Source organism: Hyperoodon ampullatus, assembly GCF_949752795.1.
Source record: "Hyperoodon ampullatus genome assembly, chromosome: 4".
Lineage (NCBI taxonomy): Eukaryota > Metazoa > Chordata > Mammalia > Artiodactyla > Ziphiidae > Hyperoodon > Hyperoodon ampullatus.
Window position 1 is genome coordinate 69,490,119 of NC_136917.1, and position 25,338 is coordinate 69,515,456.

At 39.3% G+C, this 25,338-nt stretch overlaps 1 protein-coding gene across 1 annotated transcript in view; it reads right to left on the reverse strand.

Moving 5' to 3' along the window:
• Window positions 1-25,338, reverse strand: part of CCDC192 (coiled-coil domain containing 192) — a gene marked incomplete at both ends in the record, with an annotated part of 201,962 nt that overhangs the window by 51,161 nt on the left and 125,463 nt on the right. Inside the window, 1 exon segment of the mRNA XM_079703822.1 lies at window positions 14,542-14,674. Within this exon segment, the coding sequence (XP_079559948.1) occupies window positions 14,542-14,674 (133 nt within the window).

Consider the following 25,338-nt stretch of genomic DNA (forward strand, 5'->3'; position numbering starts at 1 on the left):
TCAAAAAATACCTAGAAACAAATGACAACGAAAACATGATGACCCAAAACCTATGGGAGGCAGCAAAACAGCTCTAAGAGGGAAGTTTATAGTAATAAAATCCTCAAGATTTTAGAAACCTCAAGAAATAAGAAAAATCTCAAATAAACAACCTAACCTTACACCTAAAGCAATTAGAGAAAGAAGAATCACCAAAAAAACCCCAAAGTTAGCAGAAGGAAAGAAATCATAAAGATCAGATCAGAAATAAATGAAAAAGAAATTAAGGAAACAATAGCAAAGATCAATAAAATTAAAAGCTTGTTCTCTTAGAAGATAAGCAAAATCATAAACCATTAGCCAGACTCATCAAAAAAAAGGGAGAAGACTCAGATCAGCAGACTTAGAAATGAAAAAGGAGAAGTAACAACTGACACTGCAGAAATACAAATGATCATGAGAGATTACTACAAGCAACTATATGCCAATAAAATGGACAACCTGGAAGAAATGGACAAATTCTTAGAAAAGTACAAGATTGCAAGACTGAACCAGGAAGAAATAGAAACTATGAACAGACCAATCACAAGCACTGAAATTGAAACCATGATTAAAAATCTGCCAACAAACAAAAGCCCAGGGCTAGATGGCTTCACAGGTGAATTCTATCAAACATTTAGAGAAGAGCTAACACCTATCCTTATCAAACTCTTCCAAAATATAGCAGAGGGAGGACTCCCAAATTCATTCTATGAGGCCACCATCACCCCAATACCAAAACCAGATGAAGATGTCACAAAAAAAGAAAACTACAGGCCAGTGTCAATGATGAATATAGATGAGAAAATCCTCAACAAAATACTAGCAAACAGAATCCAACAGCACATTGAAAGGATCATACACCATGATCAAGTAGGGTTTATCCCAGGAATGCAAGGATTCTTCAATATATGCAAATCAATCAATTTGATAAACCATATTAACAAACTGAAGGAGAAAAACCATATGATCCTCTCAATAGATGCAGAAAAAGCTTTCGACAAAATTCAACACCAATTTATGATAAAAACCCTCCAGAAAGTAGGCATACAGGGAATTTATCTCAACATAATAAAGGCCATATATGTCAGACCCACAGCCAACATCATTCTCAGTGGTGAAAAACTGAAATCATTTCCACTAAGATCAGGAACAACACAAGGTTTTCCATTCTCACCACTATTACTCAACATAGCTTTGGAAGTTTTAGCCATGGCAATCAGAGAAGAAAATGAAATAAAAGGAGTCCAAATCGGAAAAGAAGATGTAAAGCTTTCACTGTTTGCAGATGACATGATACTATACATAGAGAATCCTAAAGATGCCACCAGAAAACTAATACAGGTAATCAATGAATTTGGTAAAGTAGCAGGATACAAAATTAATGCACAGAAATCTCTTGCATTCCTATACACTAATGATGAAAAATCTGAAAGAGAAATTAAGGAAACTCTCCCATTTACCACTGCAACAAAAAGAATAAAATACCTAGGAATAAACCTACCTAAGGAGACAAAAGACCTGTATGCAGAAAACTATAAGACACTGATGAAAGAAATTAAAGACAAGACAAACAGATGGAGAGATATACCATGTTCTTGGATTGGAAGGATCAGCGTTGTGAAAATAACTATACTATCCAAAGCAGTGTACAGGTTCAATGCAATACCTATCAAACTACCAATGGCATTTTTCACAGAACTATAAGAAAAAATTTCACAATTTGTATGGAAACACAAAAGACCCCGAATAGCCAAAGCAATCTTGAGAAAGAGAAACGGAGCTGGAGGAATCAGGCTCCCTGACTTCAGACTATACTTCAAAGCTACAGTAATCAAGACAGTATGGTACTGGCGCAAAAACAGAAATATAGATCAATGAAACAGGATAGAAAGCCCAGAGATAAACTCACGCACATATGGTCACCTTAGCTTTGATAAAGGAAGCAAAAATATACAATGGAGAGAAGACAGCCTCTTCATTAAGTGGTGCTGGGAAAACTGGACAGTTACATGTAAAAACATGAAATTAGAACACTCCATAACACCATACACAAAAATAAACTCAAAATGGATTAAAGCCCTAAATGTTAGGCTGGATATTATAAAACTCTTAGAGGAAACCATAGACAGAACACTCTTTGACATAAATCACAGCAAGATCCTTTTGGACCCACCTCCTAGAGAAATGGAAATTTTAAAAAAATTAACAAATGTGACCTAATGAAACTTAAAAGCTTTTGCACAGCAAAGGAAACCATAAACAAGACCAAAAGACAACCCTCAGAATGGGAGAAAATGAAAATGAAGCAACTGACAAAGGATCAATCTCCAAAATTTACAAGCAGCTCATGCAGCTCAGTATTAAAAAAAGAAACAACCCAATCCAAAAATGAGCAGAAGACCTAAATAGACATTTCTCCAAAGAAGATATACAGATTGCCAACAAACACATGAAAGGATGCTCAACATCACTAATCATTAGAGAAATGCAATCAAAACTACAATGAGGTATCACCTCATACTGGTCAGAATGACCATCATCAAAAAATCCACAAACAGGGGCTTCCCTGGTGGCGCAGTGGTTGAGAGTCCGCCTGCCGATGCAGGGGACACGGTTTCGTGCCCCGGTCTGGGAAGATCCCACATGCCGCGGAGCAGCTGGGCCCGTGAGCCATGGCCGCTGAGCCTGCGCGTCCGGAGCCTGTGCTCCGCAACGGGAGAGGCCACAGCAGTGAGAGGCCCAAGTACCGCAAAAAAAAATAATTAAAAAAAAAAAATCCACAAACAATAATTGCTGCAGAAGTTGTGGAGAAAAGGGAACCCTCTTGCACTGTTGGTAGGAATGTAATTGTTACAGCCACTATGGAGAACAGTATGTAGGTTCCTTAAAAAACTAAAATTAGAACTACCATATGACCCAGCAATCCCACTACTGTGCATATGTCTTGAGAAAACCATAATTCAAAAAGAGACATGTATCACAATGTTCATTGCAGCACTATTTACAATAGCCCAGACATGGAAGCAACCTAAATGTCCATCAACGGATGAATGTGTAAAGCAGATGTGACACATATGTACAATGTGTACAATTACTCAGCCATAAAAATAAACAAAATTGACTTATTTGTAGTGAGGTAGATGGAGCTACAGTCTGTCATAGAGTGGAGTAAGTCAGAAAGAGAAATACAAATACCGTATGCTAACACATATATATGGAATCTAAAAAAAGAAAAAGTTCTGATGAACCTAGGGGAAGGAGAGGAGTAAAGACACAGATGTAGAGAATGGCCTTGAGGGGAGGGGGAAGGGTAAGCTGGGACAAAGTGAGAGAGTGGCATGGACATATATACACTACCAAATGTAAAATAGATAGCTAGTGGGAAGCAGCTGCATAGCACAGGGAGATCAGCTCGGTGCATTGTGACCACCCAGAGGGGTGGGATAGGAAGGGTGGGAGGGAGATGCAAGAGGGAGGGGATATGGGGATATATGTATACATATAGCTGATTCAGTTTGTTTTACAGCAGAAACTAACAAAATTGTAAAGCAATTATACTCTAATAAAGATGCTAAAACAAATTTTCAGTTAGGTTTGGACTTCATCTGTTTCATGTGGATTTTATTTCTCTAGTGTAATCTTTATGTATTATGTTTTTTACCCTCCCTCGATTTGAAATTCAATCGAGTTTTTTTATTCTTGCTTAACTTTCATAAGCAATGTGTTTAATACAGTAGATGCATGTAATAAATCAAGGAATAATATACATAAACTTTCACTAATGTAGCAAGACGTGTGAAATCAGTCATTTAAAAAGGATAAGAATATTAATTTATTGCCTTAAATTAAGCAAAAGGAAACGATGTAATTGAGGCAATAAAAGACTAGTCTTTCATTTTTCTTTGGGAATGTTTTTAAAGAATGACCAAAGCCTTTTTATATAATATAAATTAAAGTGTTCATTAGCATGTACTGATGGGGAAGGAAAAAAGAAAACCTTCAACCAGTTTCTGTTTTCTTAAGAATTTATTCTGAAGTGAATTTTTAGCATCTTGATACTGCTTTATTGGCAAAGAAATTAAGGTACTTTATTTATTTGCCAATATTCCCACATATACATCTTTGTTTAGAACCCACAGTTTCTGCTAAATAAATTGCTTCCCTTTGGCTTTAGATCAAAGCAACCTCAAAAGGACATCTTTTCTCAAATTCAATTACTGACTCTTGGGACTTACATGGAAAAGTTATGGTTATAAAAAAGGAAAGATCAGCCACTTGCATCTGAAGATGTTTATAGCATTAAGATAGATGGATTATACAAGGTCTGCTTCTAATATTTTCTCTTCTGATGATACAATTTAAAAAGATAAGCACTGATTCTTACTTTCAGAGTAGTCAGCTTTGTATTTTCCTCATTGTACCCCGATGTTCTCTTGAATTTGGGGTGTTAATTATATTCCACTAACCTTCACTTCTAAGATCCCAAGGCTCTTATCTGCTCAGATCCACAAATAACATCAATTAGGTAAATGTGGCATTTCCACTCTCTCATGCAATCCTGTTTAACTATCAGTATCATGATAATACATCTAGGATTCTGTAGCATGGTCCTGGTTTCAAATATTTTTGAGTATGGATGTAAATTTATATGTTAGAACTCAGGCAGTGTTTTGATTTTTAGTTCTAATAATATAATCACTATAAATATATGAGACATTAAAACTTTGAAATGAAAAGTTTATTTTAAAAGAGTTCTCATTTTAAAACTGCAGGTAATATTTTAAAAACAGTTATATATGAATTAATTAACATTATATATTACTATAAATGAAAGTGAATAGTTTCTGGTGGTGGCATAAATTACAAAAAGTAAAAGCATATTGAAACTACCTTTTGTCAGAAATTTACTTAGCAACAGGGCATAAGATGAGAGGTCTTGGCACTCATCTTGAATTAGAAAAACCTATTCACCCTAAAGAGCTATCAAAATTGTTACTCTGGTCAGCTGGGATAAGGGCCTGGAAGGGATGAGTTGTTAAACAGTTGAGGTCAGAATCCTGTCATAGACAGTTCAGTGTGATAAAAATTTTGCCATTCAATTATTTTTTAAATTTAGGAGCTTTTAAGATTTAAGGTAATATTATGATTCTATAGAACTAAGTAAGTTTTATCCTACTGACCTGAGTCTTGTAATGCTTGTTCTGCTTTTGAGGACTCATAAGAATTCTTGTTTTCATCTATGCATGAAGCATATGTGTATCTCTCCACCATCTCTCTTGCATCCTTTTATTTCCTTGACCTCAGAGATTCACCTTTTGGAGTTATAAATGATCACTTTATGAGAATACAATTTCTGTTTGTGGCTGAGGGCCCCTCTCTTCTTTGTTTGACAAGTTCTATACAAAATTCCCTGGAATAGGAACAGGGTTCCTTCTTTATTCACTAGAAATGACCCAGGATAAAGGGGGCCTTTGGACAATGTCTAGACTGTCTATCTTTGTGGAACAGATGTTCTAACAGTGTGCCCAGGTTGAAATGACAGCTTGTCATAGCAGGACTTCAGGTCTTACTGGAAAATCATAGCAACGTTCTCAGTGATAATTTCTGGGATTAAGGAAAGCATCTGCAGAAGAGCAATAATGTTTTCAGATCTTGCAGGCACTGATTATTATGCCAGCATGATTAACACACTTCTCCTGGATCCAATGCATATTAAGCAAATCAGGAATAATGCTGTGCCTCTTACATTAGCTCTTTATTTCTTCTTAGTTCTATGTTCTTTGTCCAGTATCAAATTGTGGCTTTATTTAATTGAAAAAAATTAAAGGCATAGTAGGGTAATCTGGTCCAAGGCAGTATATCTTTAAAAACAAATATTCTTCCAGACTACTATACTGCACATATGTATCTAATATATACATAAGAGTATAAATTGAACCCAATCCCACTGACCAGAAAGAAATCCTGTGTCTTCAAAGAGAAGTTTTCCACCTCTCCAGGACAATCGGGTCCTAGGCATCCTTTCTAAATTTGATTTGATGAGCTCACGCCCCCCACAAGTATCCCCTCATTCCTCCAAATTTATGCATATGACCAATGTATCTAGCCTCTAACTTCAATCTCCTATCAGGAAACACTGAGTCATTAAATAAAATAACATTGTGGTTTCTGGGGAATACAGGAGAGAACATCGTTCTCTTTTTGTACTTTGGCACCAAGAAGTTGGTATCAGGAACGGCTGCACCAGTATCTACAGTTGACTGACAGTTGTTTGCAACCTCAAACTCTCCAGTTTATCTTCTGTTGACAAAGAAATCTCCATCTGCTGTGTGTGACAAAGGAGTGCTCACTATTTCTCTACACATTGCTTGGAAGGAAACATCTTCCTTCTCGCCTCTGGTCTGAGTTTTTTAGCAGTATTTCCAAATAGCACATGCTCTTCTGGTGATCATAGCAGTTTCCACGGTTAAGTAAGAAACCTTTGAAACTGATCAGGCTCCAATTCCCATGTGCCTTGTCTGACATTTAGCTGGTGCTTGCCCTTTCATCCAAACTCTCTGGATACAGAATCCAGGAGACTTAAAAAAATAATAATAATAATAATTAAAAAAAACTATTCCTAAGGGATGGACAGAAGGAAGGGAGCACCATTTCCTGATAACAGTATAATTCCAAAATTAGTCTTACAAACAAAGGAGGGAGGGGACCCTGACATCACTGAATTCCCACAGCTGATATAGCTAGCAAATACTGGACCTCAACCAAAAATTTCAGAATGGATCTTCTTACCCTTTGCTAATTATAAAATAAATAGATTTCCAGACTTTTTGCAAAGAAAGGGCTTAAATATGCACTTTGAAAATGATAGGGAGAGAAAGAAGAGAATTTTTTTACTTTCCTCACAAGATAAAACTGATCTTCATCTCATGGCCATATTCTCCAAGTTTATGAGCTTTAACTAAAATAGATTAAAGGGGACAGTGAAAAGTATTTGGGGTTTTTTTTTTGGCTTCTGTCCAGAAAATTTTCCCATCTTTTATCTGATAGGTCCCCTAGCCCTTGACCTCTGGCACATGACCCAGATGTGATAAAATCCCATTGCCTTGGCCATAGCAGTTGATCCAAGGGCGATGCAAGTAGAGTCAGTCAAATGGCTTCCTTGAGATTTCTGTATAGATTCTGTGAGAAAGAAGTTCTGTTCCCTTTAGTTGGGTACAAATTAAGTTTCTTTGGTTGAAAGTATTATAAGCCAATGCAGACTACTTTAAGCAAAAAAAGTTTATTGTAAGGATATGAGAAATCTCTCAGTGCTGAAGGAAAGCTTAACAACCTGACCTCATGAAGTCAGCCTCAAGAATATGGGTATCAAAATAGACAATTTCTTCAGGCGGCAGGGCCCAACCTTCGGAATGAATTAGCTCTAGCTTTTTTCTGCCCTCCCTCATTCAACTCAGCTCAAGATTCAAGTTCCAGAAAAAAAGGAAGTGTGATTGGCTCAGCTAGTCACAAGCCTTTACCTAGGTCAAGTAGGAAAGGGACACTGATTGACAGTCCCCCTGGACTGCAGTGAACAGGAGAGGCATAGTTCCCCAAAGGAAAACCATGTTTCTGTTACTAAAAGAAGGGGGGAGTAGTTCTAAGCAGGCAGAAACTGATGTTCACCAAAGATTGATAAGCCAGGGCAACCAGGGGACCTTTCCTGATCTGTGCCTGCAATAGCTCAAATGGGGCCAATAGGCAAAGAAGAGCCAAATGAGCAGTCCAGAAACCCTGCTCAGGCTCACTGCCAGCCTTAGCAGCTCATACATTTCTGTTTAAACCAGTTTCATTTTGGTTTCTGTCACTTGCAACCAACAAAGTCCTGAGTGACGACTAGTTTTTATGTGAGTTATTTTTAGGCCTAGAGGCCTCTGGAATGTCCTTTTGAAAATTAGACCCACCCTCAATTTGTACATATTGAATAAGTAACTTTTCTTGGGATCTTCTTGCAATAAGTCCCTAAGCTTTTCAGGGACTCCTGGAGGAGTTGTTTATCCTTGAGGGAACTTCTGAAATCAGTGAGAAGACTTTGGCTTTGGGGTTCTATTCCAGGAAACAGCTCTATTTCAGGAAGACTTCAGTGGACAAAGGAAGAGGCAACCTGGCAGGTAATCTCTGAATGAGACTAGGGATTATAAAGATAAATATAAACTATTTCTATGAGGTAAATACTACAACTCCTTAGGAACTTGTTATACTTAAAAAGCACACCTTGAAGTTATTATTCCTACATTCTCTCATTTTTCCTAATGCTAATTTCTGGTGTTTATTGGCCTAAATATAAAATATCCCACTGTGGAACAGTTTCTGTATCTAAGGATTCAGTAGGAGTGCCTAAAAGAAAACTCTTTTCTGCAAATGTAAGGATAATTATGTGGGTGGGAAAATCTCCACCTTTTGTTTCCCTGAGTTCTTGTCACTTTCCATCAAGGCAGTAACACAGTTGGCAGCAATAGGAAAGTCCAGGCTGCCTGTTTGTGCTTTGACCAAATGTCACACTGAGCTTCACGCAATCTGATGCCATGGGTGGTGAGCAGTGCTTTTGGCAAAGCACCAGCAGTTGAAACAGTGAGATCCCAGGGCCCTCCTTGTTACTTTCTTAGAAAACTCTAGGTAGACAGGTAAAAAAATCTGTGTTCAATGGCAAAAGAAGGTTGTATGCAGAACTATTGGTCAAGAAATTGGTTCCTACTTTGAGGAATAGCAGCCTTTCCAAGAGCTGTGCTGAGAGACCGTAGAAGAGGAGAGGATGGCATTGTTTAAAAAACTAGACACAAATGGAGAACTATTCAAGACTAGCCTTACTCCAATAAATATTAACATGACCGCTCTCTAAAAGCTTGGAATTCTACCAAGGCAAGATTTTATTTAGGCCCAAAGCATTCTCATTAAAATACACTTGACAGGGCATTACATCTTTGTGAGGATTATTTTAATCACTGTTTTTTTTTTTTTTTCTAACTGAGATAAAATTCACATAACATAAAATTCACCATGTTGGGCTGCCCTGGTGGCGCAGTGGTTGAGAGTCCACCTGCTGATGCAGGGGACGCGGGTTCGTGCCCCGGTCTGGGAGGATCCCACATGCCACGGAGTGGCTGGGCCCCTGAGCCATGGCCGCTGAGCCTGTGTGTCTGGAGCCTGTGCTCCACAACGGGAGAGGCCACAGCAGTGAGAGGCCCGCATACCAAAAAAAAAAAAAAAAAAAAAAAAAATTCACCATGTTAACCATTTTAAAGTGTGCAATTCAGTGGTCTTACTGTATTGACAATGTCTTTGCAAGTGTTGTCACTATCTTATTCCAGAACATTTTTATCACCCTCAAATCCCTGTTTTCTTTTTCTTTCTTTTTTTTTTTTTTTTTTTTTTGCGGTACGCGGGCCTCTCAATGTTGTGGCCTCTCCCGTTGCGGAGCACAGGCTCTGAACGCGCAGACTCAGCGGGCATGGCTCACAGGCCCAGCCGCTCCGTGGCATGTGGGATCTTCCCGGACCGGGGCACGAACCCGCGTCCCCTGCATCGGCAGGCGGACTCTCAACCACTGCGCCACCAGGGAAGCCCCCCTGTTTTCTTAACATCTAGTTGCAGTAAGAGTTTTGATCCCAAGGAGGTTTGCAGGAGGAGAATAAAAAGAGGGAGAGAAGGTTTGGGCTGAGTGCCTGGGGATGGACATCATGATAAAAAGATACTCTTTAGAATGCTAGTTAGAGTTGGCTCTGGGGTTTTGGCAAAGAGATATATCTCCTGACTTTCATAATTGTGTAGGACAGCAAGTATGATTCTTAAAATTAATGGGATAGTGTTTAAAAATAATTTTGTGCCACTGAAAAGTCAATCCTATTACAAGCCTCTCTCAAAAGTGTGTTTGGCTCTATTCAGACCATGAGCCCTGGGTAATGCCCTGGGATGTACCTGTACTACCTGGGAGAGTCTTCTTAATGAGAGTAAAACCAAGAGATGACTTAAAGTTGATACGGCTTTCAGTGTGACAATGGGAACTTGCCTGTGGGAACTAGATATATGTTATTTGATATACCAGCTGTGCATATTAAAAGAAAAGAATTAAAAGGAAAATAAAATCCAGAAGAGTGCATTCCCTTTAGTATGCTAGCTTGAAGTCTATAAACCAGGTCCCGGATGTTCTGGTCAAAGATACAAGCTTTCATCTTAGCAGGTGACTTGATGCTCATGTGCCAACAACAGGACTTAGTCACCAAGGTCCTTTACAAAGTAACTTTGTGCTCCAAAACCAAAGGGAGCAAAGATGGTTTTGAAATCTAACCTTAGGTTCCTGCCTACTAATGTTTACCAAAAGGTGGACTCAAGCTTTGAACGGGTATAATAGGCGTTTCACTGAATTCTGTGAGTGAATTAAACTGTGAGCACTTCAGGTGCAGGTTGTGGAGATGAGGCAAGGAATCTGCCCTGGGCCGTGATTATCTGTACAAAGTAAAATCAACAAACAAGGATAAGGCTGTAAGTAAGTTTCCTGCAGCGCCAGTTTTATAATAAATGTGTTTTTCTTTTTGGTTGAACTTTCCATTGACTAAAATCATTTATTTCCTTGGAGATAATTTAAGTACATAGCCAATGAAATAGTTTTTCTGTGTTTACATGTTAAAAAAAAGCTTGGTAGCTCACTGTTTCCTCAATTTGAACATGCTTAAAAGTATTCCTAGTGGGCTTCCCTGGTGGCGCAGTGGTTGAGAGTCTGCCTGCCGATGCAGGGGACATGGGTTCGTGCCCCGGCCCAGGAAGATCCCACATGCCGTGGAGCGGCTGGGCCCGTGAGCCATGGCCGCTGAGCCTGCACATCCGGAGCCTGTGCTCTGCAACAGGAGGGGCCACAGCAGTGAGAGGCCCACGTACCGCAAAATTAAAAAAAAAAAAAAAGAAGTATTCCTAGTATTCCAGGACATTCCTCTGATCAGAGGTTGAATGGCAACCTTATAAATAGTCTTACTTAGAAAATGAACCAAACAGGGGAAAACTGTGCACATTTGCATAAAAATAAATTCTAATTTATTTGGATCCATCTCTTTAATCTGTTTGTTATAACTATAGGCACTGGTGTGTAACTATAGCAGAGAAGTAGCTTCATGGTAATCCAGATAGCATGTCACTTAGAATCAACACTTTTTCCCCTCTTGCATTTTCAATTGTTACAATAAGATTGGCTTTCAGAGTAGGTGACCACACTGTCCCTTGATGGAGGCTGGAAGGCGTCTCCTTTCCCAAAATGGTTCACTCTCCATCTACTATGGGGTCTGAAGTTATACTGCTGGACATTTATTTCTTGGATCATGAAGGTCTTTTGTTCATCAAGAAGAATCTACTTAAAAAGTGCAAATACACATGGATGGGTGACTCATGAAGCATTTTATTATATTTTAACTTGATTACCAGCTGAAAGTGGATCGGACATGTTGATTTTGCCTCACTCTTTCTTTCCTGCAATGGGCTATCCCTTCCTTTAAGGAAGTATTCTTCTCCCAGTCCAGCTCTGTGCTTCTGGAAGCCACTAGTCACAACATCCTCCTTCCCCCCACTTATTTCCCTGTGCCCCTCCGCCCTGCGGCTGGTGCATGACCAGGCTTGTCCAACCATACTTCCCCACCCCTGGCTACAAAGATTGATTCATGGCCCTGGATGAGTACCCAACCCAAAAGAGGACAGAGTATTTTCTTGTACTTTTTCTAACTGGAGCTGGTGGAAAAATGCTTTTTTTTCCTCTCTGGAGGAGAGATAAGGAGGGCAGCCCTTAATTAATTGTGGCCATGTGTCCAGACTCTCCTGACATCCCATTTGAGGGAATGAAAGTCTCAATGCAGAGAGAAGCAGAGTGGAGAGACACAGGTGCCCTGATGGGATCTGAGACCCTGAATCTATGGGACTCTAAGGCTGATGGCATGCACTTTCTTAGTTTGTTTACACTTGTGCCAGTAAATCACCCTTTCTCCTTAAGCTATTATAACTGGGGGCATCTGCCATTAACAAAAAGATGTCTGAAAACCAAAAACAAGCGTTTTATAAAAGGACACAGGACTAACTAGGGAAGGAGTGGTGTTCTGGTCAAGGACTGTGTGTGGGAGCTGGGTCAACCCTAATTGTCCAGTGGTTCAATGGGATTCATTGTGTGTTAAAGTTACCTACATCTTTTCAGACTTTACTTTCAAATCAATTGAGAGGTAGGGCAAGGTGACCAAAGTCTCTGAGAATGAGAGTTCATATTACTCTGGGGCCACAACGGCCTTGACAATCTCCTGGGTTATTGAATGCAGGGTGAGGCTGCATGAGACCCATGGGAGAGTAAGATTGTGCAATATTTGGTTTAAGACCTTCCTGCTGTATGTCAGTCCACTGACTCAGATTCTCCACCAAATAAAAGAAGCAACACATGGGTTGACAAGGGAGTCCCTGCTTTCATCCATAATTGACCTTGGAGTACTTGACTTTATTTAAATTTATATCTGTTCATAATACATTAGGGTTTTTGTTTTGTTTTGTTTTTTCCTGTACAGGTAGTTTTTTTTTCCCCTTTTAAACAAAAATATAGAGAAGAAATGGACAAAGAAGCAAAGGTGGGATTTAATGTTTTCTAACATCCCTCCACAACCATTAGAGTCCTCGTGCCTCAGTACTATTTTAATTTTGACCCATCAAACTCTCAAAGGGACAAAATCATCATTAGATAGCAAATGATATTATTTTTGTCAAAAATGAGAGTAATGAGAAGTAGGTACCTTGCAATAAAATCTTTTTTTCCACTAGATTCAAAATACAGTTGAGAAGTTGAAAGCTTCTCTCAGGTGAGCTGGAGAACTTTCTCCAATGTGCCGTACAATCATCATCAGCTTCTTCTTATGCAACCAATTTGAAATATGGCCGTGATGCCTTAGAATAAAGACCTTTAAATGCATAATATTCTCTATTGGATTTTATTCTTTTAGGTTTCAAGGTGGTGAAAGCAAATTAAACTGTCTTTAGGTTGTTCTGTGGAAAGAGAAAAGGCTGCATTTCAAAGTGATGGTGTTACATGCCATTTCAATCTCGGGAAAGTGCTATTCAAAATCGAAAATTAAAACCAAACTCATATTAAACAGTGTCCCATGTGGTCAGGATGCTGGGAGTGTCTCACTTTCTGCGGCCACCACGTCACCTACTTTCTCCTCCTTCACTATTTCCACATTCCTCCTCTTTTTTCATAATTACTTATGAGTAATAAAGGAAGCAGGAGTAAGAACAATTGCATGTTCCTGGCTTTACAAGAGTGCTGCACATCAAAGGAAGACATTCATCCCAAGGAATCATAGTTTTGCAAGAGATCCACCAGGCAGAACGAGGTTTGCTATCGCTGCCACAGAGCAGAGAAATAGCCTCACTGCACCAGAGCTGCGCAGGCGCCCTGGGGTGATTGCCCAGGTTGCCACACACATCTGTCCTGGGGCAAGGTAATAATCCACATCTCTAAGCCTGTGCTTCTTCTTGTGGAATCCGTAAAGGTACTTGCTTCAGAGGTTATTCTGAGAATTAAATGCACATGAAATACTGAGCAAAATGCCTGCCATGTAGTATTAAATGTGAACTCATATTATTGCTGATGATGACAGTCCGAGGGTTTTTCTTCCCCAGGTTTGTTATCATCTCTGAGAGAAAACTTTTTTAAAAATCCAAACCAGAGTGGCTATTAAATTTTTCTGAACCACCCAGATTTCATTCCCAACCAGGCTTCCCTGTTTGTTTCTAGCTCATTAGCCTATTGTTAAAACACAAATTTCTTTCCTTCCCCATGCCTGTCTTGGTGAGTCGATCGTCCCGTCTACACATTTTTTTTTTTTTTTTTTTTTTTTTTTTTTTTTACAGTACGCGGGCCTCTCACTGTTGTGGCCTCTCCCCTTGCGGAGCACAGGCTCCGGATGCGCAGGCTCAGCGGCCATGGCTCACAGGCCCAGCCGCTCCACGACATGTGGGACCTTCCCAGACCGGGGCACGAACCCGCGTCCCCTGCATCGGCAGGTGGACTCTCAACCACTGCGCCACCAGGGAAGCCCCCATCTACACTTTTAGACAAGCCCCTCTCCTTGCCCCACTTCAGAGCCCCATCCCTGGGGGCCTGAGGTCTCCTCCTTGGTCCCTGCTCTTCCCTCACTGCCACCCAGCAAGACACTTATCAGACCTGTTTCAGTCCCCTCTTCAGTCTCAGAGACTCTTCTTTAAGGAACTGCTTATTCATCCCCTGCCTCTCACACGGTGAAATCACACCCAGCCTGGAGTTAGGAGTTTGCGTACTGTCTCTAATCATTCAGAATGGTTGCGTGCTGTCTCTAATCATGCAGAATGGAGGTCGGGCCAGGCCAGCACACTGTTGGCACAGTATGCTGTCTGGCATTGTGGCCTTGCTTTCTGCTTTGTTGCCAGAAAAGCTATATGCATCACCTACGACCAAGGGCCAGTGTGTGACTGTCACATGGTAATACTGACCTCTAGGGGCTGGCTTTCCTTCACATAGAGTCTTTATCTTCTCATTGAGTTCCAGGACTGTGATGGCAGCCTCTTGCTTAGCTGTTGCCAAATCAGTTTTTAGCTTTTCCAGTTTCCTTTGGTGCTTTAGTTTCTTAAAAAAAATAAGAGTTTCCGTCACTAGAGACAGATGCATCAAAGGAATAAAAAGAACTAATGATGTCTGAACAAACGGGGCCTTTGAAAGCCAGCTTAGATGAAATGCTCCTTGTTCATCTAGACTGAGTCCTGTCTGAGGTACATGTGCTCCTGTCAGAGCACTGGAATCACCAACAATAAAAGCTTACTCTCTGCATCATAGTATATTTCACCCTATTGAATGGTTTTTATCTGGATCTGAGCCTTGTGTTTTGGCTGCTTATATATAGAGGCAATTAGAAAAGAACTCTAGTTGGCAGTCTGCATTTTACCATTGAAGTGCCAAAACCTAAAAACATCTGATTTTTTTTCCAGTCTGTAAGTAGACTCACATGAAATAATCACCACCTTGATTCTGTCATTTTTGCCCTAACACCATAATGGTTTGCATTCAAACAAACTCTAAAACATGTGATGCTACCATGAAATGCTGATGTTTATAAATATTTACTATGGTATCTATTTAGAGAAAGTGGTCAGTGGTAAGAGGGTTTTCAAGCAATTGAAATAGCAAGGACAGGAATTCCTTGCTATAAAATAATCTGATTTATGACATTGAGACCTTTGAAGGAACTACATTAAGAAGTTGTTACATAACCAAAGGATTCCCATTGAAACTATATGACTAGAAAGCTCCATTTATGGTTCTCACGATGGATTTGATTTATCAAACTTGGATTTCTCTGCAACTACAGAGAAGCTGTCTGTTGTGAAAAGTGCTGCGTTTGCATTTTTGTGTTGCTGCCTTTCCACTGAAGAGCTCACCTTGCCAAGTCTTTGTGGGCTGGTAATTAGGAAGCCCAGAAAATAAACGACTAACATTTCTTATCAGATATAAATCTTGAGATAAGGAAAGGAATAGTTTTTGCTCACCAGGGAAGATGGTGTTCCCCAGTCTTTAAAAAGAGTAGACTCAGGTAGCAGGGAATCACTCCCTGTTTTGAGAGTAAAGCCAATAAAATCAGTTTATCAAAGATGGGATTAGATAGTCACAGACTTCTCATTTTAAAGACAGCAAGACAGGACTTCATGAAAGCTTAATTAATGGCATATGCCCAGATAAAAGAAAATGCATTATTCAGAGGAGAATGGTGGTCATGGAACTTCATTAATGAGCGTTAGAGGGGTGGAAGTGGGCAGAATTTACTCAGCCTGTCCAGGTGAGAGGCGCCCTGAGCCACAGACGTTCTGCTAGAGGGGCAGTTAGCATTCATGTGCTCATTTTATCATTGTACTAATTATGAAGCACCCCTTTGGTGTTAGACACCGTGCTGGCCAGCTGTTAAAACAGTGCTGATAAGATCTCTGCTCCTTGTCACTAAGACCTTCTTACTCACTGTCTTTCTCTGTGTCTCTGTTCACCTAAACCCTTCACAATTTGACCTGTCATGCAGCTGAGTTCAGGGAGAGACTGTGCTGATGAAGAGATGCAGGTGCCTAAGTATTTGGTAGCTGTGTTTCTCACAGTAAATTAAATTGTCTTGCTAATCTGTACTTCTCTCTCTTGTAAATTGGTTTGCATTAGCTTGTTCATGCAGACCTCCTCTATCCCAGGTCTATGGCGATCACACCTGTGAGGGGCCTTTCCTGATGCTGCTTCAAGACGGCTCCATGCTCAGATTTTTCACACTTTGCTTTTACCACTTAGAACATTGGGGATGGAAAGCGGGAGGAAGGATGTAGAAACAAAAATTGAGAAAGTGGAGGGAATGAGGGAAAGGATGGCGAGAGGGATTCAGAACAGAGTGCTAATGAAAAGTATCAAAAAAAAGAACTGATAATGATATACAGGCTGAAGTGTCAGGGATTTGGTGTACTGATGAGCACGATTTACACTGAAACGTGTAGGAAGGTAAGACGGGTTGATGGATGGGTAGAGAAACTGACAGATACGTGATAAACTGAAGATAGCAAAGTATCAATTGTAGTGTCTAGCTATGAAGGATATAGGTGTTTACTATAAAATTATGTCAACTTTTCTGTATGTGGAATTTTACATGATAAAATTTGGGGAGGAGAAAGAACTAAGGATTTAGTTTCCTTACATTGTCCCTCCCTTAATTCTTAATAGGTGGTATTCAAATTCTGAAAACGTGTCACATCTATGCAGGTAAATATTCTTCCAGAAACTTTTCTCAGAGTAGACATTGATACTAAGTAAACAAAGAAAAAATAAATGCAAGTTGGTGAGAATTGTTGGCTGATCCCTAGGAGCTGGCATGGTGTCATTAAGTAAAACTCTTAACGAGCTACATTTCCATCCTGACGGGATGACTTAAGGGATAGTGCACAGGAACTCAGTGGAAAGATATAGCGCTCCTCGGTATCATTTAAAATTTTCAGCTTTTCAGTTAAAAAGACAACTCTTTTAAAAAATTCCCATTTCCAGACCACCTTTTTGTCTTCCTCTTATTGTTATTGTTTTTTGTCTCTTATTATTGTTATAATATTTGTCTATTTGCCTTATGATCTGAGAAAGAAGCTGAGGATATTTAGTTTGGAGAAGACAGTATATAGGGGAGTTATGACAGTTGACATCAGTTATCTAAGGGGTAGTCAAGAGGAGAGGAAGTTGAGTCAAACATTATTGTTCCAGAGATAGCATGAGAAACAATGTGGAGGAAACACAAGGAGGCAGATTGTGGCACAGCATGAGAAAGCACCCTCCAGCAGTTAGAGCTTGAATCCATAACAAGATAGGATGAGTCCTGGCAAAGACCTCCTGCTCTGGGCAGACTCAGGCACAGCCTGCCTGGGTGGACATCTTCAGGCAGGCCCAGAGTAACCTCTGGGACCTGGGTCAAGAAGTAACTGGAGGTCTGGCTTACCCCCAACTCCTTCCACCCCTAGCCCTCCAGGGACACAGCACTTGCATGAATGGACACCTCAGCCCTCATAGTCTCTAAGGTGGATACAGCTGTCAGAGATACTTTAGAGATAATTCTGGTATTTGTGAGATGTTGGACAAGAAGGCCAAGAAGGCCTGTGGGTCCCTCAGAATTCAAGAATAATGTGACTCAAAATGTATAAACTTTCTTATTCAGCTGTAAGAGAAAGGGGAGGGGGAATTTAAATTTAAAGTTGAATAAAGGACCTAGATTGGTTGCTTAAGATTTCTGTTTGGACTTTTTGGTTATTCATATAAAGTTTAAAACAGTTTAACAGCATTGTCTTTTTTTCTTTTTTAAATTTTCTCCAGACAGAACTACTGTATGCTATTAATTCATAGCTTTAACCAAGTCCTTTGGGCATTTCTAAAAATTCAGTTTGCCAGCATGTTTTTTATTAGTCATAGACATCAAATGATTTCAGTAACAATAATATTTTCCTTTGCTTTTTTGGCATTCTCTAGCCAGGCAACCCAAGTGTTGTACTTGAATCTAATGGAGTCTGTTATGGTCTCCCTAGTAAGCAGGAGCTCCCCTCAGTGATTACTGAAAGGATAGGAAGGCTTTATAGCTTAGAGGTAAATTCCTATTAGCTTGCTCTTTTCCTACTTCTCCTACAGGGTGGACAGAGGGAGGAAATCATGTATTTGTGCAGTGTTTTGAAAAGGAAATATTTATCCGTATCACATTGCCGAATAGCTTGCATTATACCAAGTCAGTGGGAATTAGGAATAATCAGGCAACTATTTATAGAAGACTTTCAACACAGAGTTGCCAGCACTGTTTAAAATTTCTTGGTCTTTCTACACACTTTGAATCATGGCCTCGGAGTCTAAAGCTGGGCTTTGTCAATTATTGGCCGTGAGAAATTAGGCCAGACGCATGACATCTTCAGGCTCTAGATCCCATTTCATAGAGTTGGTGGGGATTAAATGACATAACACATAAATGACAGTACCCAATGCTATGTTTGCAATGTAGTGGGGATGTCTTTCTGGTTTTTGTCATTATTCCTTGAAACACATCAGGGAAATTCTAAACTGGCCACTAAAACACTAAAGTATCTTCTCTACAGATGATTGTCACACTTTACAAAAAATAAAATTTATACTTCATTGAAAGCAAAATTTTGTCTTTTCTTCCTTCTTTTCCTCCTCCGTTTTCTTCTTCTAAATTACATTTTCTGCCTGATTGCATTGATCTCCTCCTTACTTTGTATGGGTAGACAAAACTTAATGTCCTGAAACAGACATGCAAATAGCCTTGATCCAATCTCCTGCCAGAGCTGGCCCGATGCCTAGGCAAAGTAGGTGGCTGCCTTCCTGGAATGGTATGAGGAGTGCTCTAAGGCCCTGCCTCTTGCTTCCTGTGGAATCTCTGTCTTGGGCCTGCCAGAGCACAGCTTCTTCCCATTTTGTCTGAAATCTACCCCATTCAGCCCACCCTCATTCACTTAGAAAGCATACATAACAGGTAGGTTTTGTCTCCAGAGGACTGCTGATAAAATGCTCACTACCAAGGACATGTAAGAGAATGGCTTGAATACAGAAGGTATAGCTAGTTTTCTCCTTTCATTTCTCTTCTAACAACACATCATTAATAATGAAACTATTAAAAGTGAGAGCAGCATTTGGATAAAACTTGGCTTAAAAAATCAGTTTCACATCTGTTGTTTTGTTTTATGTTTATACTGCCTCAGGTGAATATTTTAAAAGTCCAGGGGTGATGAATATGTTCCATGGATGCTTTTTAGTGCTCTATGGCAAGCCTTTGATGTGGGGATCCCTTCACACCAGGTTGCACCTGTGGCTTCATCATCCTTAACCTGCACTCCCAATAGCCACTGCTCATTGATGAAACCTAATTGTCATCTATGTTAGCCTCTCTATTTTGCAGAGGAGAGAGCGGAGGTCCCAGAGAGCTTGAGTAGATCTAATCATGGCGTCTAGTAAGGAAGTAGCTAAATTGACTTGAATCAAGGTCTTTCGATTCCAGATGCTGATTTTTATTTTCAATGGTAACATGAGGCTTCACTAATCAATAGCACCATTACTTTGTTAGGTTCGTAAAGGTAACCTTGGATAGTTACAGAGTGAGTACAAGTAGAAAGTCAGTATAACAGAGTTAGTTAAAAAAGAGTAGTATTGAAGTATGATTTTTTATAGCATGGGTGGTTGTGATAGGCAGGGAGCCTTCCCTTAAAGCCCTCTTTTAACAGGAAGTACCGGACTCAGGTCATTCTATATGATACATATGAGGGTTATATTTGATAGAAAGAATAATTTTTAGGTAATTGAGATCCTGCTAACTTCAACAAAATAAGCTGCACCAATATCTACCGACCAACTTGCTTTCACATAGCATCAGAATATCTGTACTCAAACAAATCCATTTCTGAGCTTAACGGGTACTGCTTGTACGTTCGTTCTTTATGTGAGTGTAACACTGTCTCGGCATTCTTACCCAGTAAACATGAATCAGGCTGACAACCGAGATTTTTTTTTTTAACTTCTTTATTGGAGTATAATTGCTTTACAATGGTTGCAGCCGAGATTTTTGAGAAAGAACCTACAGTGCAATAAATAGGTTTTTATATTATTAGCTGAGCACAGCACAGAACAAAATAGAGTGTTCAATGGGTCTTGTGAAAAGAAAACGTAGCCAGTGCTTGCTAAAGCCAAATCTACTTTTTGGGCTTACCATCTCAAATCACAACCTGAGAATGGCGGGAGACGTGCACCTGAGTGCACCTAAGTCACACACCTAACAGAGCCTGCTAGGAAGCCTGTTTTTCGGTCTAACCCTCTCTGGTGACAGAGAAAGCCCAAAGGGCCAAAGATGTATGTGAAGCAATTTCAGCTTCTCAGCCCCACCTCTACAGGTGTTGGTAACATAGGCAAACATCCATAATGGAAGAGCACAGAAATCAGAGGACAGAATATACAGGTGGTGGAAAAGAATTCCTGTATCTGCCTTATGACAGGGCTGCTCATCCCCTCCAACATGGTTATAAAAATAATGAAGAGCTTTTTTCCTGCAATGACTTTATTGCTGGGCAAGTAGTTGTTTTGTTTTTCTGTGCTCAGCACTCCTTTTGAACTTGACTAAGGCTACCTTCTGGGAAAAAATGTGTAGCTATTGGCCAGCTGTGACTTAACTTGAATCATAAAGCACAAGCATGTGTTCGGGGACTGAAAAATTAAGATCCTGAAGCACCAAGTTGCTTAAATCACCTTGAAGGGTTTTTCTGTGTGATAAAGAACCTAATTAAGTTAACCTTCCCAAGAAATATCCCTCTCCTTCAGAAACACCACTCTTCCCTAAGAGCAGTGAAATTATAGGGGTTATTGGCTTAGTGAGGACAGGAGCTGGTCTCAAAACAACTTAACAAATCATAAGGAAATCTAAGTAGAGGAGATGAAAATTATCATAGGAGAAATGATTCTCATATAGCATGAAATAGCTTTGTACAGTGTTTAAGAGAAACTAGAGAAAGCAACAAAGTAGGAAGTTCTCTGTGATGTGTATTACTTTCCCATGAAATACAATGCTTTAAAAAAAAACTGCTGCTTTCTTAATGCAAAATTGAAACAATTTTACAGCAGAAATTTTTAAGTTTAAGGTGAAACGGATCTGATCTCATATAAACATATTTATGATGTTAAAAGTAAGACACTGAGTGTATGGGTGAATGTTTTGTAAATTGCTGAGTGGCATTGTATTAATTAATATTGATAGTGATATTATTATTTTAGGATCTCTATTCTTTATAAGTAGAACTTCTGAGATGGTGGTTCTTGACAATGAATTATTGAGCAAAGGGCTTTACAGTGTTATCTATTAGTCAAGTATTCTATAGGTGCAATTAAATGAGCAGTTTGTCCATTCTTTAATTTTTCAATTCCTTTAATCTGGTATATGTCTGGAAATAAAAATAATTTCATAAGAGGCAAGAATCTCAAGTCAAGTTTCTCCCTAAGAAAATTTAAAGTTTCCAGTCAGGTTCATTGCAAGCCATGTTTGACAGTTAATTTGACTAAAGACATTTAAATGCATATGGAGAAATCACCAGGAATTAAAGCATCCAGCTTGACTCCTAGCTCAAGATGTGGTTTGTCTTTTTAACCCTTTTACTTGAAAGGGAGGATTCACTTGAATATTAAACTAATCTGACAATATAAATTGAAGTGAGGAGGATAAATTGCTGAAGCAGATGTTGGGAAGTGACAACAGAATCAACGATACATAGTTCACATACACTGAGACCAACTACTTTTATCTAAAACCTCAGACAGTGTTTAACAGTTCAGTTATTATTGCTTCCTAAACATTCTCTTTTCTTGATTTTCCTCTTCTCAGTTTCTTCTCAGCTATCCACTGTAATAAATAGGAAGTCATATTGTAAAAAAAAGACTCAGAGGGGATATCAAGTGCCACTAAAACTGTGTCCTGGCCTTCAGTTAGAAAAATCGAATTCTTCAAAGGTGCTACAGGAACAAAGCAAACAGTGGATATTCAAATAAATTACAAATATACAGTCTTGATGACTGTAGATAACTCAATGATCAAAACTGAACTGCTTTAGGGTTCATTTGTCCAAGTACTGCAAGGCAAGGTCACTTTGGGGGTCTCACTGCAAAGACATTTTGTCGTCCCCTCCCCAATTCTGTTCACATTCCTGATACCTTATGAATGTGTACTGATTATGCATGTGTGATAGATGACATTTTATCTAGTATTGGTGACACTGTAGTCTGTGTCCATTTGATGACAAGAAAACCATGTTTCCAATACTGCAACAACATTTTTCTTTGCTTTTCTAAAACCTGTCAATCTGGTGATCATTAGCTTAGTCTCTCCCATACGCTTTCTTGCAGTTTCTGTTCTTGACCACTGGGGAAACCTGTACCATAAACCTTTAAAGATGACCCAAGAAATAGCAGTGGTTTGCCACACCTGAAAACTTCCATACTAAAAGGTGTCAGTCCTGCTCTGTGAAGGTGGCTGAACATCTGGGGAAACATTAAGCAACATTTACAACCTAAATTCAGTTTCACTCCTCATAATCCAGCTATGATTTTAGTTAAAATTTTGGGGTCTTTTGTGTGTGTGTGTGTGTGTGTGTGTGTGTGTGTGTGTGTGTGTGCGATTTAACCCAGGAGCCTTTTTTTTTTTTTAACATGTTTATTGGAGTATAATTGCTTTACAATGGTGTGTTAGGTTCTGCTGTAAAACAAAGTGAATCAGCTATACTTATATATATATCCCCATATCTCCTCCCTCTTGTGTCTCCCTTCCACCCTCCCTATCCCAGGAGGGATAGTTGGCCACAAAGCACTGTTGGCCACAAAGCACTGAGCTGATCTCCCTGTGCTATGCAGCTGCTTCCCACTAGCTATCTGTTTTACACTTGGTAGTGTATATATGTCCATGCCACTCTCTCACTGCATCCCAGCTTACACTTTCCCCTCCCTGTGTCCTCAAGTCCATTCTCTACATCTGTGTCTTTATTCCTGTCCTGCCCCTAGGCTCTTCAGAACCACTTTTTTTTCTTTTTTAGATTCCATATATATGTGTTAGCATACAGGATTTGTTTTTTTCTTTCTGACTTACTTCACTCTGTAAGACAGTCTCTAGGTCCATCCACCCCACTACAAATAACTCAATTTCGTTTCTTTTTATGGCTGAGCAATATTCCATTGTATATATGTACCACATCTTCTTTATCCATTCATCTGTCGATGGACACTTAGGTTGCTGCCATGTCCTGGCTATTGTAAATAGTGCTGCAATGAACATTGTGGTACATGACTCTTTTTGAATTATGGTTTTCTCAGGGTATATGCCCAGTAGTGGGATTGCTGGGTCATATGGCAGTTATATTTTTAGTTTTGTAAGGAACCTTAATACTGTTCTCCATAGTGGCTGTATCAATTTACATACCCACCAGCAGTGCAAGAGGGTTCCCTTTTCTCCACACCCTCTCCAGCATTTACTGTTTGTAGATTTTTTGATGATGGCCATTCTGATTGGTGTGAGGTGATACCCCATTGCAGTTTTGATTTGTATTTCTCTACTGATTGGTGATGTTGAACATCCTTTCATGTGTTTGTTGGCAATCTGTATATCTTCTTTGGAAAAATGTCTATTTAGGTCTTATGCCCATTTTTGGATTGGGTTGTTTCTTTTTAATATTGAACTGCATGAGCTGCTTGTATATTTTGGAGATTAATCCTTTGTCAGTTGCTTCGTTTGCAAATATTTTCTCCCATTCTGAGGGTTGTCTTTTCATCTTGCTTATGGTTTCCTTTGCTGTGCAAAAGCTTTCAAGTTTCATTAGGTGACATTTCTTAATATTTGGTTTTATTTCCATTTCTCTAGGAGGTGGGTCAAAAAGGATCTTGCTGTGATTTATGTCATAGAGTGTTCTGCCTGTTTTCCTCTAAGGGTTTTATAGTGTCTTGCCTTACATTTAGGTCTTTAATCCATTTTGAGTTTATTTTTGTGTATGGTGTTAGGGAGTGTTCTAATTTCATTCTTTTACATGTAACTGTCCAGTTTTCCCAGAACCACTTATTGAAGAGGATGTCTTTTCTCCATTGAATATTCTTGCCTCCTTTTTCAAAGCTAAGGTGACCATAGTTGCATGGGTTTATCTCTGGGCTTTCTATCCTGTTCCATTGATCTATATTTCTGTTTTTGTGCCAGTACCATGTCATTTAAAGCTTGTGTTTCCTTATTTATTTTCATGTTAGATGATCTGTCCAATGGTGAAAGTGGGGTGTTAAAGTCCCCTATTATGATTGTGTTACTGTTGATTCCCCCTTTTATGGCTGTTAGCATTTGCCTAATGTAGTGAGGTGCTTCTATGTTGGGTGCATAAATATTTACAATTGTTATATCTCCTTCTTGGAGTGATCCCTTGATCATTATGCAGTGTCCTTCTTTGTCACTTGTAATAGTCTTTATTTTAAAGTCTATTTTGTCTGATATGAGAATTGCTACTCCAGCTTTCTTTTGATTTCCATTTGCATGGAATAGCTTTTTCCGTCCCATCAGTCTGTATGTGTCCCTAGGTCTGAAGTGGGTCTCTTGAATACAGCATATATGCGGTCTTATTTTTGTATCCATCAGCCAGGCTGTGTCTTTTGGTTGGAGCATTTAATCCATTTACATTTAAGGTAATTATTGATATGTATGTTCCCATTACCATTTTCTTGATTGTTTTGGGTTTGTTTTTGTATATCTTTTCCTTCACTTGTGTTTCCTGGCTAGAGAATTTCCTTTAGCATTTGTTATGAAGCTGGTTTGGTGGTGCTGACTTTTCTTACCTTTTTCTTGTCTGTCAAGGTTTCAGTTTCTCCATTGCATCTGAATGAGATCCTTGTAGAGTAATCTTGGTTGTAGGCTTTTCCTTTTCATCGCTTTAAATAGTGCTGCCACTCCCTCTGACTTGCAGAGTTTCTGTTGAGAAATCAGCTGTTAACCTTATGGGGATTCCCTTGTTTGTTATTTGTTGCTTTTCCCTTGCTGCTTTTAATATTTTTTCTTTGTATTTAATTTTTGATAGTTTGATTAATATGTGTCTTGGCATGTTTCTCCTTGGATTTATCCTGTATGGGACTCTCTGCACTTTCTGGACTTGATTGACTATTTCCTTTCCCATATTATGGAATTTTTCAGCTATAACCTCTTCAAATATTTTCTCAGTCCCTTTTTCTCTTCTTCTTCT